Here is an 18,484-nt window from a genome sequence, read left to right as displayed (position 1 = left end):
ATCGAGTCTTCCCGACCCAGGGGAGGCAGGTGAAGACTGAGGTGACTCACCCCAGCCACGGTCTCACTCGTTGCGCGAGGGCCCCCGTCGGACCCGCCACGCCTCAGTTCCTGACCCCCACCGAACACGAAGAGAATACATGCTTATCGCCACCGTGTTTGGGGGGGGATTTGTGACGCAGCACAGACCACTGGGACCCTCTGCTTTGCTTTTCAGGCCCCCTGAGCAGGGCCAGGCGGTGGCCTGAACGGGTGGCACCGCACTCAGCCACGACGCCCAGTTTCCTCAGGCCCGGGTTCTCCCTGGGCAGCTGCTGCCGCTTCTCAGAGACAGGCTTTTAAGTACCAGAGGGTGTTATCAGAGACCAGGGCGACGAGAATGGCAGGTTTGGGCCCGGTGCCTGGGAGGCCACGCTGCTCTTCCTTAGAAGTAACCCCACCCAGGTCCCCTCCACGTGGGACATGGCTCAGTTCTTCCCCCTGAGGGGCACCGGCGACCGCGTCCCGCTCCACTTGGCCCTGGGGGTTCAGTCCCGGCACGAGTGCGCTGCGAGAGGCCCCAGGGCCTGGCTACCCTGGGACGGCAGTACCCTGCAGAACCTAGGAGATGCTCTCTGGGGGACTTCCGGTAGGTGTGGATGCACAGATCACAAGTCCTCTGTCCCAGACACTGTGCTCGCCTGCCGTAAAGGTCACCCTGCACACTTTGACAAAGAGTGCAAAATCTGCCACGCTGCTATTTGGGACATCTCAAAGTAAGGTCTTCCTTTCTAGGAGCTTTTAGTGACATGGTCGCAGAAGCCATACTTTACTTGGTACGAATGCAAAAATTACTCTGAAATTCGGGCCTTCCTCTATCCTGCGCACCTGCACGTGGGACTCCACCTCTGAAGACAAAGTGGAAACAAAGGCTTTCCCTCTCACCTTAAATCCCTAACTCCCCTCCGTCCTCAGCCGACACTCTTGACACGCGACACAACGTTCCCTGGTGTGGCACGAAGTGCCAAAAATGTCCCTCAAGGTCTGTGCGTACGTTTTGTGCACCTCTCCCTTCTCGCTCAGAGCTGTGCACCGGCTCCCCGTGGCCACGAAGAAAGAGTCTTAGCTTTCCGGCTGCCGTTCAAAGCCTTCCCAGGCTGGCCTCCGTGCTTATCGATGCCTAACTTCCCTACGTTCAACTCTTTAAATGCCGTTTCCTCAGAGGGGCCGGCCATGTAACCTTGTGTTCAGCTCCCTTGGGGGTGCGAGAGCCAGAAGGCCGCGCCCGTCACATCCCGGCTCGGGTGGGGTGAGGACGCAAGATTGGCCTGGAGGGATGGAGTCTGGCGGGGGGAGACGGGGGGAGGCCACGCGCAGCGCTTGCAACTTGGCCCGGGGCCGGCGAGGGGGCCCTGGGAGCTCCACAGCCGAGACCCACACAGATCCTCAGCCTCTCTGTTCGCTCGGCAACCGACCACCCGCGTCCACTGCTCCTCTTCCGCCGGCCACGGGTCTCTCCTTAAATGTCTAGGCAAGGCCCTTCTCTACCTTGCAGCCTTCCAGATCGTTCCGACTCGGGTGATGAGTCTCTCCTGGGAAATCTACAGCAACTGGTCTGCGCCACTCATCTGGCGCGAACACAGGTCCCGCGTCATCAACGTGGAGGTGGCTCTGGGGCAAATGCTGCCAGAGCACCAGTCGCCAGGGTGAGGAGGCGGACCTGGGGGCCCAGGGAGGTGCCCGCCCTCCCCTCGCCCGCCACACCCACACCGTGCTCCCCAGGGAGGGCGGCCGAGAACAGTTTCACCAAACGCACGCTCCTCGGTCGAGCAGAGCAGTCCTGCACCCCTGCCAGGCCCTCTCTGCTTCTCGTGAGTTCTCCAAGCCCAGTGTCTGCCTCCAATAAGACTGTTACGCAGGCGACAAGGTTCCTGTCCCCAGGGGCTCACGACCGGGGAAGGCTGGCCTCAGCCCAGGGTCCCGAACCAGGAAGGGCTTGATGAACAGCTGTCCTGAGGTCCGCTTAGTATTCTACCTTGTGAAGCCTCACCGGTGTCGTTCACGGTTTTAAAATCATTGTTAATAAAATCACTACGTGCCTGGGCAAGGCTAAGAGGACCATTCTGTCAGAGGGGAGCCTGGCGCAGGAAGGCAGGCGGCAGCTTCCCGGACTTCCCAGCAGCTCCCTACTCAAGGCACAGGCGTCCACACACCGCTCGCCAGCTGAGTGACGGCGGACAGCTCTCGGGGCAACGACCCGAGGCCCGGGTCGGCCAGACGGCAGACGGAGAAGCCCCAGGGGCCCGAGCTGGGGTTCTGGGTGAGCCGACGCCCTCTTCCCGGACAGGCCGGGAGCTGAGCCCTGAGAAGCGCCAGGACACCACCAGGACACGCGGGACTCGGGTCCCTTTACCTGCAGCGGGATGACGATCATGAAGATCTTCTTGTCTTTGTCGGAGAGGATGTGCTTAATGAAAGCCCAGCCGGTGCCGATGAGCGCGATGGTGATGAACAGCAGTGCCCCCTTCAAACTGGAAAAGAAAGCATTTCAGATGCCAACGGTCTCTCCAGACCTTCTCTGCCGGTTCCGCCGCACAGCTCGTTCGCGACTGCGTGCGTGTCTCGGAAAAGAGAGGCAGCCAACTTCAGGAAACGCCTCTTGAGTTCGCTGTGCACCCCACTACCTGAGCAGCCCATCCCCCCACGGAGGCAGCCCCCTCCCGGGAGCAGGCCAGCGGCCCCGGGCTGTCGTCTGCACAGCCACCCGCGTGCCACACACCCCTGGCGCGGCAGGAACCCAGAGAGGCCGCCACGGGAGGGCAGGGCTCTTGCTCCCACGGCCTCCCCAACTTCTCCTGCGCATCATCTCACGCGACAAGGGTTCGCGGGTCCCTCTGCGTACTTACAGGTGAGTGATGTAGTACACGACAGCCCAACCCTCGATCGGAAAGCCCTGGGAGGAGATGTAATGATAGTCGATCTGCAACCAGAGAAGTGTCTTTCAGAAAGGTCCACCTACCACGCGTCTTCGTGTGCACAGTGAAACAGGAAATGCCATCACAGGACCTCACGACGGGGGATGTCCCCTCCATCTCACGCCCTGATCCCTCACTCGTCTATCCACGGTTAAGGACAGGAACGTCAGGAAGCATGAGAAACCAGCCACGAGGTTTCAACGCCAACACGCAGGCCAGGTCCCTCTTCTGGGGCAGGGGATTCACGGGGGGCAAACGGCTGCCTGTTCTGGTCTTTAAAATCTCCACCGCCCAAAGGCCACAGGTTTTTATGGGATCCCAGCTGAGAACTTCCCCTTGCCTACCCCAGCTGCTTATTCCATACGTCAGTCAGCCGGTCAGCAAAAAAAAGGCATGTGGAATTATCTAGGTTCAGCTGTTTTCGTTTGGAAGAAATCTGTGAATTTAGAGCTACTTAAAGCCACCAATGTATGTTAATTGAGGTGGCAAGTTTCAGAGACGCCCGGGGGGCTCAGTCGGTTCAGCAACGACTCTTGCTTTCAGCTCAGGTTATGATCTCACGGGTCCGCGAGGCGGAGCCCCGAGTCGGGCTCTGCGCTGTTAGCAATTCTTGGGATTCTCCCTCTCTCTCTCTGCCCCCTTCCCAGCTGGCATGTGCCTGCTTTCTCTCTCTTAAAAATAAATGACATTAAAAAAAAATTTTTTTTTTTTTAAAGTAAATAAAGTGGCAGGTTTCAGAAGCACACCCAAAATGCTTCCTGGCACAACTCACAAACGCTGACAGCAATTTCTTCATTCTATCACAAATGGCTACTTAGATACTAAAGTGACTCAAGGATCCTGCCATTTATCATCTAGAAGGTTCCAGAAAGAATTTTTTTAAAATTTTTTAATGTTTACTTTTGAGAAAGAGAGAGAGAGAGAGAGAGAGAGAGAGAGACACAGAGAGAGACAGAGCACGAGCGGGAGAGGGGCAGAGAGAGAAGGAGACACAGAATACCAAGCAGGCTCCAGGCTGTGAGCTGTCAGCACAGAGTCCGACGCGGGGCTCAAACTCACAAACCATGAGATCATGACCTGAGCTGAAGTCGGACGCTTCACCGGCTGAGCCCCCCAGGTGCCCCAGAAAGAGTCTCTTAACTTAGATCCAAATGGGAAATTATCCAAACGACTGTCATTTCTAGAGACTGTAAGTGGACACATCACGACGCCTACGACAACCCTTGTACTTGCAGGAGAGCGCATGTCTGGATACTGTCGCCCTCAAAGGCGCAGCCGCGGGAGCCTCATGGGCCTAGAAACCCGGCAGGCTGTGGCACTCCTCCCTCGGGCAGGCTCGCTTCAGTTCGCACCTGGACTAACTATGCAAAGTGCGAGCTCGATTCACACGCCTCAGTATTTAGGGCATCATTTCCCCCTGAGGAAGTTATGCTAACACTGGGCTTCAAATCAAACGGGAACATGGAAAGATGTTTAGAAAAGTAAAATCGTGGAAATAATTCAGCAGGTGGCACTCTAATTCCAAGAAAGGACTTAAAAAAAAAGGGGGGGAATAAAAGCAAGGAAGCAAGGAAGCGTTCTAGGAAAACTCTGGGAACGTACGCAGTATTAGAAGAGGTCTCGGGCCAGGTCAGGAAGGGTGTAATGACTCATCCCTGTGATGGTCCCTCCCGTACCAAAGGAGGCTCCGTGACAAAAGGACTTCTTTAATCTACTGTTTCCCCCCTTCCTTCCAACTCATTTTTCCTGATTAGAGGCACAGCACATCATTTCATGAATGACCCGAAATATTAATACGTACCGCGTGGAACACCAGAGAAAGAGACTTGGTGAAAGGAAGGGCTGCCATCAACCAGTGAATTTTAAATACGTCATTCCTATAAAAACAGAAAAGAAAGAATTAAAAGACAGTCATCAGATACATTTACAAGGAAGCAGTAAATACAACCTAAGCAAACCAGAAACACGAAGCCTTTTTTTTTTTTTTTTTTTTTTATTTATTTTTGGGACAGAGAGAGACAGAGCATGAACGGGGGAGGGGCAGAGAGAGAGGGAGACACAGAATTGGAAGCAGGCTCCAGGCTCCGAGCCATCAGCCCAGAGCCTGACGCGGGGCTCGAACTCACGGACCGCGAGATCGTGACCTGGCTGAAGTCGGACGCTTAACCGACTGCGCCACCCAGGCGCCCCACGAAGCCTTTTTTGAGACCTAGTTTCCACCAGCAGAAACAGACCCGACGGAGCCCCAGAGTCGCCTCTCGCGCACAGGTCTGTGCCGTGACCGCAGCAGCGTCAGGCACCAAGGCCACAGGTCTCTGTTGTGACCGCAGCAGCGTCAGGCACCGAAGCCAGACAGGACGAGTTCCAGCTCCCGAGAAGACGGAAATCCACACAGCTGGCCAGCCTCGTGCCCAGAAACCACCCTGGAAAGGCCAGAGAGGCGAGAACGAGGCGGCGGGATCTAGGGACCTGGCGAGAGCTCTCCCTGGGAGAGCAGAAGGGGCGCGGGCGCAGCTGTAGGGGCGGGCGAGGGGGGCAGGGCGGAAAGGAGAGCCCTGGGGTGGTGCCCCGTCCCCTCGCCCTCAGGGCTGGGACCGGCCAGTGGGGAGAAGCGCCCGCTCCCACCACCAGGCCTACACAGGTACTCGCCCACCTTCGGGCTGCCAGCCATTCAACTCCTCTACCCTTTCCGACCTCACCCTAGGAACTAACCTAATGGGACACAAGACGCTTTTGGAGACAGATTTAAAACTATGAAAGTACACGGAGACTTGAGTAAGAGCTACGGAGGAGAGTCACGCTCTCAGACAGCAAGACATTCTGCGAAGCCACAGCAGCAAAAAGTGTGGAAGGGGTACAGCGTCCGACAAATAAGCCAACAGAACCGAGAGCTTGGAAACGGATTCCTGCGTGTATGGAGGCTTGGCCTACGACAGACGAGGGGCAGCCAACCGGCTGGAGAAGGATGGACCATTTAATAACTGGCATGGGGAAAATCCGCCCAACCCTGTGTGTGCGTGTGCGTGCGTGTGTGTGTGTGCAGCCGTGTCCCCACTTCACGTTTACATAAAGAAGGACTCCAGATGGATTTCACTGCCAAACATAACTTACATCCTTTGTGACCCTGGAGTAGGAAAAGGCTTCTTCCAAGAAGCCCCGCCCAAGATTAGACAGCTTTGACTCCGTTAATATGAAAGACTTCCGTTCAACAACGAATACCACAGGTAGGTTTAACAGACTGGGGGAAGAAATTTGCCATGTCTGGGACAGACAAAGGATCGATGTCCAAACTATGCAAGAAACGCATGTAAAGCGACAAGAAAATGACAGAAAACCCAAAGAAAATGTGCAAAGCATAGAGACGGTCACAAGGAGGGGAACCCAGATGGTTAACAGGGCCCCGGAAGGAGATTTCACGTCACTAGTGGTCAGAGAAATGCAAAATAGAATGAAGCTCCAGTTTATACCCAAAAATAAGATGCCAGTGGTGTCTGGGGAAACAGGGACCCTTTGCACCGCTGGCAGGAGTAGAAGCTGGTACGGGCCATCTGGTGGCGGGCGCTTAACGAAATCAAGGAAGACTTTACCCCCTGCCCAGCGCACCTCCTTCTGGGAGCGCACCTCAGAGGCTGCACGGAGCCATAAGGGGACAGGCCAGGGAGGGGGTGGGAGGCCGAGGGAGGGGTCCCTCACCGAAGCGATGGGTGAGTAAAACGTGGGGATGCGCACCATGGGGTAGCCAAAAATGAACGAACCGGACGGACACACGGCAGTGTGACCAGGCCTTGAAACAGCTGTTACTGCGTGACAAACGGTACGAACGGCAATCTAGAGCTGGCATGGTTTACGAAAGTCACAAACATGCAGGAACAGTAAACACACCCACGCCCAACAACACACATCACGTGCACCGGAGCAGCCGGGAAGGAACGAGAGAGGGGTCGGGGGTCGGGACGAAGGGGAAATGAAGAACAGGGGCCTGGCACAGACCGATAAGGAGGGTGTGTCACAAACTGACGCACGCTCCCTTTCCGGCCCATTTCCCCCCGTTCCTTTCCCTTCCGACGCCTACCTACTCCAAGGTCAAAAAGGAAGTCAAGGCCAGACGAGTCTGCCACTCCAGCGTGGCGACGACACCTACACCAGAGCGCAGAACCGCTCGCTCACACACCCCGGCCCCCTCGACCTGCAATCCTGCTCGAAGCGCCAGCGGCCGGGGCGGTGATGACACGGGAGGGATAAGAGGCTCGAGAGAGAGCCCCAGTAACTTGGCTCGAACACGGGTTCTACCCTGCCAACCTTCACCCCTCTCGGCCCCCAGTAACCTCTGCTGAAGATGGGGCATCGCCCACCTCCAGGAGGTGGAAAGTGAGCGGACAGAACCCGCATCCAGCGCTGGACTGGGCAGGGAGCAGGCACTGGAAAGCGAGCGGCTGTCTGTCCTCCCCTTCCACGCGAAGTGCCGTGAACTACACACGTGCTACGCGCAGCAGGTGCGCCTCTTCTGACCACAGTTAAAACTCACCGTCATCTCATGTAAGCGGACCAGCGACAGGGACGGTCTCATCGCTAAATAAACAGAAACTGAAATACCCCTGAGCACCTGTCTGCTCAGGTCTTTCGTATGCACCTCGCATTTGCATAGTGCCCTGATTTGCAAAGTCCTCTGGCGCACAGGATTTGGGGGGAAGCGGGGGGGGGGGGGGGGGGAATCACACAACACACCTAAGGTTCTAAGACACTCAGAGGAAGGCAGGGCAATGACCCCATCCCAGTTTTGTGGCCCAGGGAGTGAAGCGAGACACAGAGGTGGGAGCGGCCCGTGTTTACACCTGGAATTGGGTCTCTGAGTCCCAGTCCTGGTTTTTCTAATAAAGGAAGAATCAACACTTCACTGAAAAACCTTTTTATAGCCTGAATTGGTTAAGATTCTTGTTTTCTTATGAATGGCCACCTGACTGATTACCCCAAACACAACCGTGCACGGTCCTTCACAAGTAGACGAGTGGCTCTTTCCATCAATCCAAATCTTAAAACAAACCGGAGCCTGCACTGCCCCGGCCCGAGCTCGCTACCCCAGCTGAGCATGTCTGCCAGAAGACAGGCCCCCGGGGACTGAAGAGGTCTCGATTTCTGCCCAATGCTCCACAGAAAGAGGTATTGAGTATTTGGGACGCCTAATTATCTTATGAATTTAAATGACGCCACGTTACAACGCCATATGCACATACCGTCCTTTACTTAGTTTACAGATCTTATGTAACAAATGCTCATACTGTTCTCTAACTGAAAAGTAGTATTTTATTCTGTTTTTGGGGGGAAAGGAGACAGAATTAAACGCTGGTCCCACACACACGTGCAGCTGCTCCCTTCAAGAACCGAGTACAGGCAGATAAAGCCTTCGGGTTTCAGAAGAGAGGCCAAGAGCCGGGCAGGTGGGCTTTGAAGTTTTTCCTCCAGTGACAAGTCTCTGGAAGCCAACACCTCTGCCCGGTAGACGGGCAATATCGAGCACCGGGCAGTAATGCTACGCTCTCAGCCAGGCTGTGGCTCCCTGCCACTCTCCTCCTCCTCATGAACAAACAGCCCCTGAATCATCAAAATACTTGGATCTGCTGTTTAAACAAAGCAAAGAGGGAGGGGGGCGCCTGGGTGGCTCAGTCAGTTCAGTGCCCCACTTCGGCTCAGAACGTCAGATCACGGTTTGTGGGTTTGAGCCCCACGTCGGGCTCTGTGCTGACAGCTCAGAACCTGGAGCCTGCTTCAGATTCTGTGTCTCCCTCTGTCCCTTCCCGTCCCCTGCTCATGCTCTGTCTCTCTCAAAAATAAATGAAAATGTTAAAAACAAACCTTAAACATAAAGAAATAAACAAAGCAAGGGGAAGAAAACACCACGGCATGCCAAGCCCCTCCACACGCTGCGAAGTCTCCCTGTTTCAGGGAAGATGCCCTTTGAGGAGGGCAGGGTCGCTAGAGCCAATGCCCCCCAGGCACAGAAGCCAGCAAAAGGTGAAATTACACACATCGCAACACACTCTAAGCTGGATGGCTCAAGAAGTAACAATTTACCGTCGTTTTCGAAGGATGTGAATCCAGATGGTCCCAGAAAGGAAAAAGAAAAAGGCCATAGAGATGTATAATTTAGGGAGAGGGATCTCTCCCGCCGAGAGGTAGCTGTCAGGGTTCTTCTCTGTGATCTCAATCTGCAACGAACGTGAGATTAATTTTTTCTTTTTCAAGAACAGATCACCCCACAGCCAGAAGTCTGTCGCCTCAGCTGCTTCGCTCGGGCCGAAGAAAGTACCGGCAGATAGCCACACTCCTAACGCACGGCGTAAAGTGTAAAAACACCCCAAACTGCTTTGTATTTTCTAGCTTAGGAATCCTCTGCAGAGGTGAGATTCCGGCCATTTTTTTCTCCGACTCCGTTTTAAGGGTTGTTAAAACCCACTCTTACAAAGAAACAAATGCCTCACGTTTTACGCGGCTGACAAAACCCACGTGGAACACCTTCTGCGCAGTACTCACATCAAGGCTGAAGGAGAGCTCGTCGCTAGACCGCAGTTCGCTCCCGGAGCATTTGTGAAAATAAAGACTGTAGAGGCCTTCTTGGTCATCGGTGCTGATGTTAAAGAAAAACTGTAAGTGGAGAGGACAGAAATTTCAGAATGTGCCCAGATCCCCGGCGACGTGTTTCAATCTTAGGAAGAGATCAGGGATGCTAAGGGCGGAAACAAACACAGACAGACGAATTACCTAACCGAATTCCCCCAGGGCAGAGACCAAACAGGTGTTTTCTTCCTCTGCGATTCGGTCTCTGTCCAGGCGACAGGAAAGGGGACGGGAGTGGCTGGTGAGTACCCGCGTGCCCACTACCTGGGGTCTACGGTCCGCTCCCCACCACCCTGGTTTTGTCACAGACTCCCCAGCTGTGGGAGGTGTGGCTGGGGGCCGCAGGGATGACCTACGATGCAGGTACCTACTTTTCAGTCGACGTGTCGCCTTGCTCTTTTAGGTTAAAAACAAAAACAAACAAACAAAAAACTCCCGAAGAAGGAAGGAGGCCCGCCTGCTACTTGAAAAGGCAGGGGACCAACACTCCCTCGTTAAAATGTGTACCTGTGATTTCAGACAACGGGGACACAGGCCGTATTTTCTACATTTGCACACTTTCCTGTTTCTTGCATGTTTCAGGTGTTCAAACAGAGTTTAACGTAAATCCAAAGACATTTTGTAGATAAGATTAGAAAATACGACTCCTTGGTCAAAAGCACTTTGCTACAAGCCTAAGATACATTCTTGAAGGGCCACACAGATACACGATAAACCATAAGGAGAAGCGAGGAACTGACGGGGCTATAACATCTCTCCTAACAGTTGGGAAGGGATGTGAAGGTCACACGGGGTTTCTGGGGTGCTGGCACTGTTCTATTTCTGGCCCCCGCTGATGGTTACAAAGGTCCACTTAGACAGGATAGGGGAAAAAACAGGTATCTGACAAGAAGACGGAAATAAGAGACCGAAGGTATTCAAGCTGGAATTATTCCTTTGTTAAATCATCTCCCAAGCTCAGCTGTCAACGTCAGAGTGTATGTCTTAGTCCACGCAGGGTAGCCAGAAAACTCTTAACGTCTTGGTAACTTTTAGTTCCAAAAGTAAGATGCCCATGAAGATTCTAAGAAATAGAAATTTCTAAAAAAGTCAGCAGAAATATCATGGCCGATCACAGGAGGCACCTGACCCGCAAACAAAATCAAGCACGAATGTACATTCTAGAGTAGGAATAAGGCCTAACGGTCCCCTTCCTGCTTTAGGCAGATAAACTATCATTCCTGCTCCGTGGATGGGGTAGAAAGGCTCACAGTGACTGCCTTGTCCAAAATTAGCGAACAGCAAGGCAAGGGGTCATCTACCGACTTCTTACGAGGAGAAGGGAAGCCAGAGAGAAGGCAGACTGGCCATCCACTGCCTGTCGCATTGATCCCGAGAACCCTGCAAACTGGCTATCTCAACGTTCTTAACCATCACACGAGCTGCTTCCCCACGACACCCACCCTGACACAGAGCGTCAGTAAGTGACAAATGTGTAAATCCCACCACGTTTTCTTTCCTTGGTGATTTTAAAAGAAACGGCTTAAAGAAATTTCAAAAAGCTTACTGTATTAGCAAGCATTTTAAAATGAGAGAAGGAAAAGAGGAAAGTACCTTTTGTATTTTCTTAAGGAGGCAGTGAACAAAGTGGTTAAACACATGGGCCTTGGAGTCAGACAAACTTGGGTTTGAATCCTCCCCTTGGACAAGTTACTTAACCTCTCTGAGCCTCAGTCTCCTCATCTGTAAAAGGGGAATGATAACAGTGCCTACCTCACAGAGGTGCTCGAAGGATGAACTGGGGTAACGACAACGTGTAAGTGCTCAGCGCCACGCCTGGGACCCAGTTACTCGGCTCCATGATTACTAACGGACACAGCCTATTATGGGCCGGGCCCGAGGTTAGGGACTTTACATACATCAGTAATAAAACAGATTTAAAAGAACCTCTCCCTTAGGGCTACCTTCTAACGGGAGCAACAGAACATCAGCATAATAAATAAGCAGAGTACACAGCAGGTTGGCAAAAGGTGAAGTGCTAAGGGGAAGCCTGCAGGGACAGGGGAAGGAAGGGAGCCGTGTTTAAAACAGGGCGAACGGAGGAAGCTTTGGTGAGATGATGATGTTCGAGCAAAGGCTTGAAAGAGGAAGAAGTTAAGCATGTGGATTCTGAGGGACAAGCATTCCCACTAGGGGGCACAGCCACAGCAGAGGCTCGGGCCTGATCGGTTCTGGGAGGGAGCAGCAAGGTGGCTTCCGCGGCTGGAGCAGAAAACAGGAGCCGAGGTCACAGACAAGACGGCAGCCAGACCACGTGGCCTTGCAGACCGGGAAGGGCTCGAGGCTTTTGCTCTGAGGCAGATGGGAAGCCGCCAAGGGTTCTGAGCAGACGAGCGTCCACGGGCTCTCAATTAGCTACTAAAACCTGGGGGTACTAAATTTAAAGAACATATAAAGTTGTTTAGAGAGGCAAAATGATCTATGCTGAAAGAAATCAGGACAGTGGATGCAGGGATGGGGGGCGCTGAGGTGATAAAAATACCGGAAATCTCCACAGAGAGTGGGTTACATGGGTGCGTGCCTTTGCCAGAACTGATCAAATTGCGTGTGTAAGCCCTGCGCGTTTCACTCGAAGCAAATTAGAGCTCAATTAATGAAAACTGCTTAGAAAAGAGACAGCGATTCTTACAAATTCACGATAAAAGATTATCTGCATAGTGTTTCACAAAGCACTTTTATATCTTTAAAAATGATACTTACAAGAACTCTATGAGATAGGTTCCATCATGTTTCACTTTCAGATGATTGGAGAGCAAGATTCAGGAGTTAACTGAGTTGTCTGAGGTCACCACCTAGTAAGTAAGTGGGCGCTGGACCCCACCCAAGGCTGTAAGGCTGCCACACGTGCTCTCGTGCACCGAACAGTGGGACCGGCCGGGCCGGTCACTCAAGGCCTAGGGGCCCCGGTGAATTCATCTCTCAAGTCCTACCAGCATCGTCCATGATCACCACAGGTCTTCCTAGGTACAGAATTCTGTGCTTCTAGAACACTCTGAATAGGGGGCAGCACGGGATTAAAGAGGCAGAGGTGTGGGGACAGCCGGGCAGATGTGGGCTGGAATCTGGACCCTGTCACTCACGCCGGACATTCACAAAGTGGCTCATTCTCAGAGACATGATCTGGCAAGCGGTGGGTAACCGTGTCCACCTTGCAGGTTTGCCAGGGAAAGAGCTACCGCGTTCGAGTGACCGATGTGTAGCATGCCTAAACTATCATTCCTAAACTCAAACTTCCTTCACAAATTCACCCATTTACGCTGTAGGGATAAATCCTACGGAGATGACTCCAAGAGAATACATACCTGGAAAGAAACTGCCCCATCGCTATTGTGAACAGAAAAGGATTTTTCTCCCGTGGCCTAAAAAACAAAAAACAAAACACAATCGCCTGTTTTAGGAGGACACTGGCAAAAAACGTATGCTCATAAAAATGGAAATGGAAAAACGAAACCAAAAACACATCCTTTTAAAAAAAATCCGGAGTTGGCTGACCTTCAAAAGCTCTCTGAAAATAAAATTCACCATCCTTTCAAGATGTCTGAGATCCCCTTTCCCAGAGAATGGGAATTCCTCCTCACCTACTTCCTATTCTCTGCGGTCTCTTCTGCCTCCCCGATAACCCCCTATTCCCTGCCCCGCCCTCCCGATCTCGCCCCCACCCCCACCCCCGAGCACATCTCTGCTCTTACGGCTTCAGCACGACTACGGATGCCTGCCCAGGTCACACCCCGACACACCACCTGGACGCCATTCCCGATTTCAAACCACCGGCCTACTGCCATCGGCGCAACCGGCAAGTTCTCAGCACCGGAAAGGAAGGGACTCCGGATACAGCCAACAACATGGCCGAACTCAAAACGGTCACGCGGAGTCAAAGACGACAACCGGGGCGCGGGCTGCATAAGGCACTTCTACAAAGCTCTGCGTTACTGATCTGCAGAGGCGGACCGGCGGTTGCCGGGCGTGGGAGGAGGAACCTGCAGGACCGTGAATGGGTGCACGGTCTCGATCGTGGTGGCGGGTTCACAGGTGGACGCTTAGGGCGAAACTTTTCAAAGTGTGCGCTTAACCGTATGACGGTCACCCTTCGACGCATCGGTTCCGACGAAGCGCTGCCGTCCGGGTGCCCCCTCGCAGAAAATTCAAGATACCCCAAACCCAAACGCTGCCAGTTTTTCCTTCCGCGATTTCTACTATCTCTTCATCTACTACAAACAGTAGAAGATAAACACCTCCCTCCCCTGCCTCGCCCCCAGCCCTTGCTTCCCATTCCAAGGCTCTGCTCTGGCTGCAGACCCTCGCGCCGCTGTCAGGGCACCGTGTGTTATCACGGCGGGCGCTCTTCCGGGTCCTCCTGATTCCACTCCCCCCCACTCCCAGGCTCCTCTGCACATTACTTGCAGGGCAACGTCCGCCCCAAACACCGTCCGTATCAGTCTCTCCTGACCAAGAACTCCTGAGGACTTCCTATTTTGGGTGCATCAATAAACAGCCTCTATTGTCTGGACCTACATTAACTAAGATCCCCCTCTCCGCTCAAGGCACACCTTCTATTTCCCACAGGCCGGCGCCCGGCACCCGTCATGCTTATTCTTCCAGTGTAGTAACAGCTCTCCCGACAGAGAGCAACGCCCCGTGGAGTAGGCACGCGCACCTGTGTGTACCTGCTTACGTGTACGTCTATACGTTCATACCCACATTCGTATCCCCGCATACGGTCACTTACATATACAGCCACACACATGTACACACGGCTACAAATACACACAGAAAAGCTGAGCAGTGGGTGGTCAGTTCTTACCTTGGAATCTACCGTACTTCTTTTAGACTTTCCACCGTCTAGAAGCAGAAACATTTAAAAGATGTTACTGCATGATTCAGCTCTTAGATATATTACAGTATCACGTTACGAGGCTCTAGCTTGTCTAGTATCAAATAAATCAAACAAACAAGGTGAGGCCGTATGCTATCTTGTAGAATGCCAACTCCTCAGATTCTAAAACGATTCTTCAATTGCAGAAGCAGCAAATTGGAGCTTATAAATGGTCTCTTTTTAATTTTTTTTTAAGGTTTATTTAGTGTTGAGAGACAGACAGAGCACGAGTAGGGGAGGGGCAGAGAGAGAGGGAGACACAGGATCCAAAGCAGGCTCCAGGCTCCGAGCTGTCAGCACAGAGCCCGACGCGGGGCTCAAACTCACGAACCACGAGATCATGACCTGAGCGGAAGTCGGACGCTTAACCGACTGAGCCGCCCAGGCGCCCCATAAATGCTCTCTAACAAAGGATAACATTCAGTCCCAACAGGGAAACTCATCTCTGAATAATCTAGTGTATGTTATTGCCAGAGATGCCACACGGAGTGACCTTCCTCATTTTCTAAGTAATCACATTTAAAAACAGATCATTGTTTCAAAATACGTACACACGGGGCGCCTGGGTGGCTCAGTCGGTTAACATCCGACTCTTGATTTTGGCTCAGGTCACGATCTCATGGTTCCTGAGTTCCAGCCCCACATCGGGCTCTGTGCTGACAGCGTGGAGCCTGCTTGGGGATCTTCTCTCTCTCCCTCTCTCTCTCTCTGCCCCTCCCCTGTTTCTGAATGCACACACACACTCTCTCCCTCTCAAAATAAACAACAAGATATGTATATATATATGTGTGTGTGTGTGTGTGTGTGTGTGTATGACATCTATTTACACATACGGAAAAATTCATAGCAAGTAACAGCAGCATAATTGATGCTTTTTCCCGACAGCAGGGAGTGTTAAGATTGCTAATGGCTTCTTTCACGGAACAGAGAGGGCATCTGGGCCTTATTTTTATTTAAGATATCTTCATGGGGAAGACAGGATCTCAACCTCGCTATAGGGAGAGAGTTTCCAAATAACAGTAGGAAAAGGATACTTTCCGTGCAGCGAATGTGTACGTGAGCATGAGAAACCAGCACGAGGAGGAAATGTACACAGACACTAAACTGCACCATCACGCAAAGGCAATGTTTCTGTATGTGTTTTAATTGGGATTAGAGTTTGGACACACTGAGAAAAAAAAGTGTCAATAATAAAGAGTAAGTTCTCTTTAAGAACTAAACTATCAGATAAACCTGACAGTTAATAAAAGAGGCAATAAATATAAACTGGTTACTCAACATATGGAGGAAAAGTGCAACCTCGGTAGTTAAGAGTAAATACCCAAACAGGAGTCCTTTTTGCCTTTTACTTTGGGTCCAAAACAAACAAACACACACCAAAATCCCAGTCCTGCCTAGGACAAGGTGAGGTGGGCACTATTCTTATATATTTTCCAAAAGGAGTATCAATTCATACAACTCATTTGGAAAGGAGCTGAAAACAGTACCAATATTCTCTCAGTACTCCTATCCTTTGAACCGAATATTCCAGTTCAGGGAACCCATCCTAAAGAAAGTTCTAGAAATGACCAAAGTTCTAAAATAAAGAACCTCCAGTGCGGCAATATTTATAATAGCGTGACAATGGAAACACGTCTCCTTAAGGGGAAAGCTTGAGCAAGTTACAGTATCCATATAATGGGATGGCTGGTAAGAATGAACTATCTTAAAGTTGAGTGAACAGGGATGCTTAGGAAATTACAAACATGACTATGACTTTTAAACATCAGGGGCGCCTGGGTGGCTCAGTCGGTTAAGCCTCCGACTTTGGCTCAGGTCACAATCTCACGGTTCGTGGGTTCGAGTCCTGCATTGGGCTCTGTGCTGACAGCTCAGAGCCTGGAGTCTGCTTCAGATTCTGTGTCTCCCTCTCTCTCTGGCCCTCCCCTGCTTGCACTCTGTCTCTCTCAAAAATGAATAAACATTAAAAGAATTTTTACAAGAAATAAAAATCAAATGTTCTAGACCCACCCAGGAAACAGCTCAGAAGAAAACAGAAATACGGGGGCACCTGAATGGCTCAGTCGGTTAAGCCTCTAACTTCAGCTCAGGTCACAATCTCACAGTTCCTGAGTTCGAACCCCGCAGTGGGCTCTGGGCTGGTGCATAGCCTGCTTGGGTTTTTCTCTCTCTCTGCCCCTTCCTCACTTGTGTAAGGGCTCTCTCTCACTCTCTCAAAAATAAACTTAAAAAAAAAAAAAAAGAAAAAGAAAACAGAAATACTAAAATTCTAACACAACAAGATCAGAGAAATTACTGTTCTGTTTCTCCTTTCCCCCAGTTTCCACCTTTTTCTTTGATGGTTATTTATTTTTGGACAAGCTCCAAAATAAAATAATGCTATGACTGTGTGTGGTTTTTACCTGGGGACAAAGAAGAATCTACGAAGCAGGGTGGTAAAGAAAATGCTCTTCTCCACCTTATAGTTTACCTTGTTTCTGCTGAGTCTGGTTGCCCGCCGGAACAGGGTCAACACCAGGCTCCTGGCTCTGGCCGAGGACTTTCTCATCCTTGCTGAAGATGATCTTTGGTAGCTGGGTCCCAGCGTCTGATGGAGATCTTACTCTCACCCTAAATTCAAATAAGAGAAAAGTAAACAAGTTCAAAGGAATGCTAGGGCCCTTTGAGCGCCCCGTGTTACACACTGTCCCGGGGTCTAAACCCATCATCTCAGGTAGTCCTTACGAGGTCCCTGATGTGGATTCTACTGTCTGCTTTGTACACCTGCTGAAATGGGGGCTCGGGGAGGTTAATAACTCGCCCAAGAGTGGTGAGGCCGGAAGCAGCCGGGCGAGGACCTGACATTCTCACTCCGAAGCTTACATTCCTAGCGACCACACGGCTCTGATGAACGTATTTTCCCCCTTAGTGTCTACGATGTGTTCAACGAATTGGCGCACAAGGGAAGTGGAGCGAGGGGTAAAACACCAAGTAAGATGTTAAAGGGAACTCTGGGAGGGCATGTGAGGGGCAGTGGGCACTATGCGCGGCCTGCCGAACGTGCATCCCCTCCCTTCTCCCCGCTCAGCAGACCCCGTCCTGCCAAGGAGCCAACGGTTGCCTGAAGCCTTCCCTCCTCTTCTCTAAGTCCCGTTTCTCCGCCCTACTTCCTGTCTCTATTGCTGTGACCACGTGTATTGCCGTTGGGTCTCCGTCATTAATCTGCACGCTTCTCGGGGGCGGCGCCTCTGTCCCCCCCATCATGTTCTTGACGTCCCGCCTTCGGCCCAGTATCCGGTAGACGCTCCGCGAACGTCAGCGTAGCTACGCAACTCCCCCTGAGTCTCCTCTAGGATGGGACTGAAGGAACACTGCAATTACTTACTCGCTTCTGGAGATGTCTAGGATTAGAAGGGTGACGGAGATGGACTTTTTTTTTAAAATACAGTAATTCACATCTTCATCCTGAGAAAGGAAGCCCCGGGGGTACATCATCTCATTCACTCACGTCAGAACAAGAACAGAAAGTTTTCAGGACCAAGGCAAGCAAGTGACCCGTGCTCCGCCCCAGACCACACAGCTGCGGGTGCTCAGAGATGCCAGGGAGTCAAAGCAGCCCCCACCGCCAGGAGCACAGCACTGACAAAAGCAGGAGGCTCCCGCCCAGCGTCTTGGGCTCAAAGTGATGAGGGGAACCGGGTCATGCAAGGGATGCTCACCAGGTAGGAAGAAAACCCGTCGTTCTTTGTACGGTCCAGGCTGAATCCAATCTAAGAGGGGGCGGAAAGGGCAGAGGTAAGTGTCCACGCAGAGCTTTGGCATCCACACCTTGCTTACTCAAGGAGCAGAAAAGGCGCTTCTTTGGCCTAGCCTTCTCTTGGTCTTCTGAGCATTCATTTTGTAAGAAGCAACCCCAGTTACGAAAAATTATTCAAGAATTACAACTTAAGTGTTAAAAAATAAAACTATCTGATGCCCGCCCCCAAGTTTAATTTTCTCTACATTGGGATACTTCATATTTAAGGGGG

The 18,484-nt window shown here is 51.9% G+C and overlaps 1 protein-coding gene across 2 annotated transcripts in view; it reads right to left on the bottom strand.

Annotated features, from left to right (window-relative positions):
* The window catches only part of GPR107 (G protein-coupled receptor 107), a 69,069-nt gene that overhangs the window by 28,658 nt on the left and 21,927 nt on the right, over positions 1-18,484 (bottom strand). For both annotated transcript variants that reach the window (XM_053908427.1, XM_019420801.2), the window contains exons 3-12: positions 18,176-18,226; positions 17,842-17,921; positions 16,948-17,087; positions 14,406-14,443; positions 12,907-12,963; positions 9,482-9,592; positions 9,023-9,156; positions 4,755-4,830; positions 2,885-2,958; positions 2,392-2,509 (exon numbers count right to left, since the gene is read on the bottom strand). In XM_053908427.1, the coding sequence (XP_053764402.1) occupies positions 2,392-2,509; positions 2,885-2,958; positions 4,755-4,830; positions 9,023-9,156; positions 9,482-9,592; positions 12,907-12,963; positions 14,406-14,443; positions 16,948-17,087; positions 17,842-17,921; positions 18,176-18,226 (879 nt within the window). The remainder of the gene's footprint in view (positions 1-2,391; positions 2,510-2,884; positions 2,959-4,754; positions 4,831-9,022; positions 9,157-9,481; positions 9,593-12,906; positions 12,964-14,405; positions 14,444-16,947; positions 17,088-17,841; positions 17,922-18,175; positions 18,227-18,484) is intronic.

The sequence above is a fragment of the Panthera pardus genome, unplaced genomic scaffold (assembly GCF_024362965.1).
Source record: "Panthera pardus isolate Hobbes unplaced genomic scaffold, ASM2436296v1 HiC_scaffold_20, whole genome shotgun sequence".
NCBI classification, from domain to species: Eukaryota; Metazoa; Chordata; class Mammalia; order Carnivora; family Felidae; genus Panthera; species Panthera pardus.
Note: the sequence above shows the minus strand (reverse complement) of the source record. Positions and strands in the feature narration are given on the sequence as shown.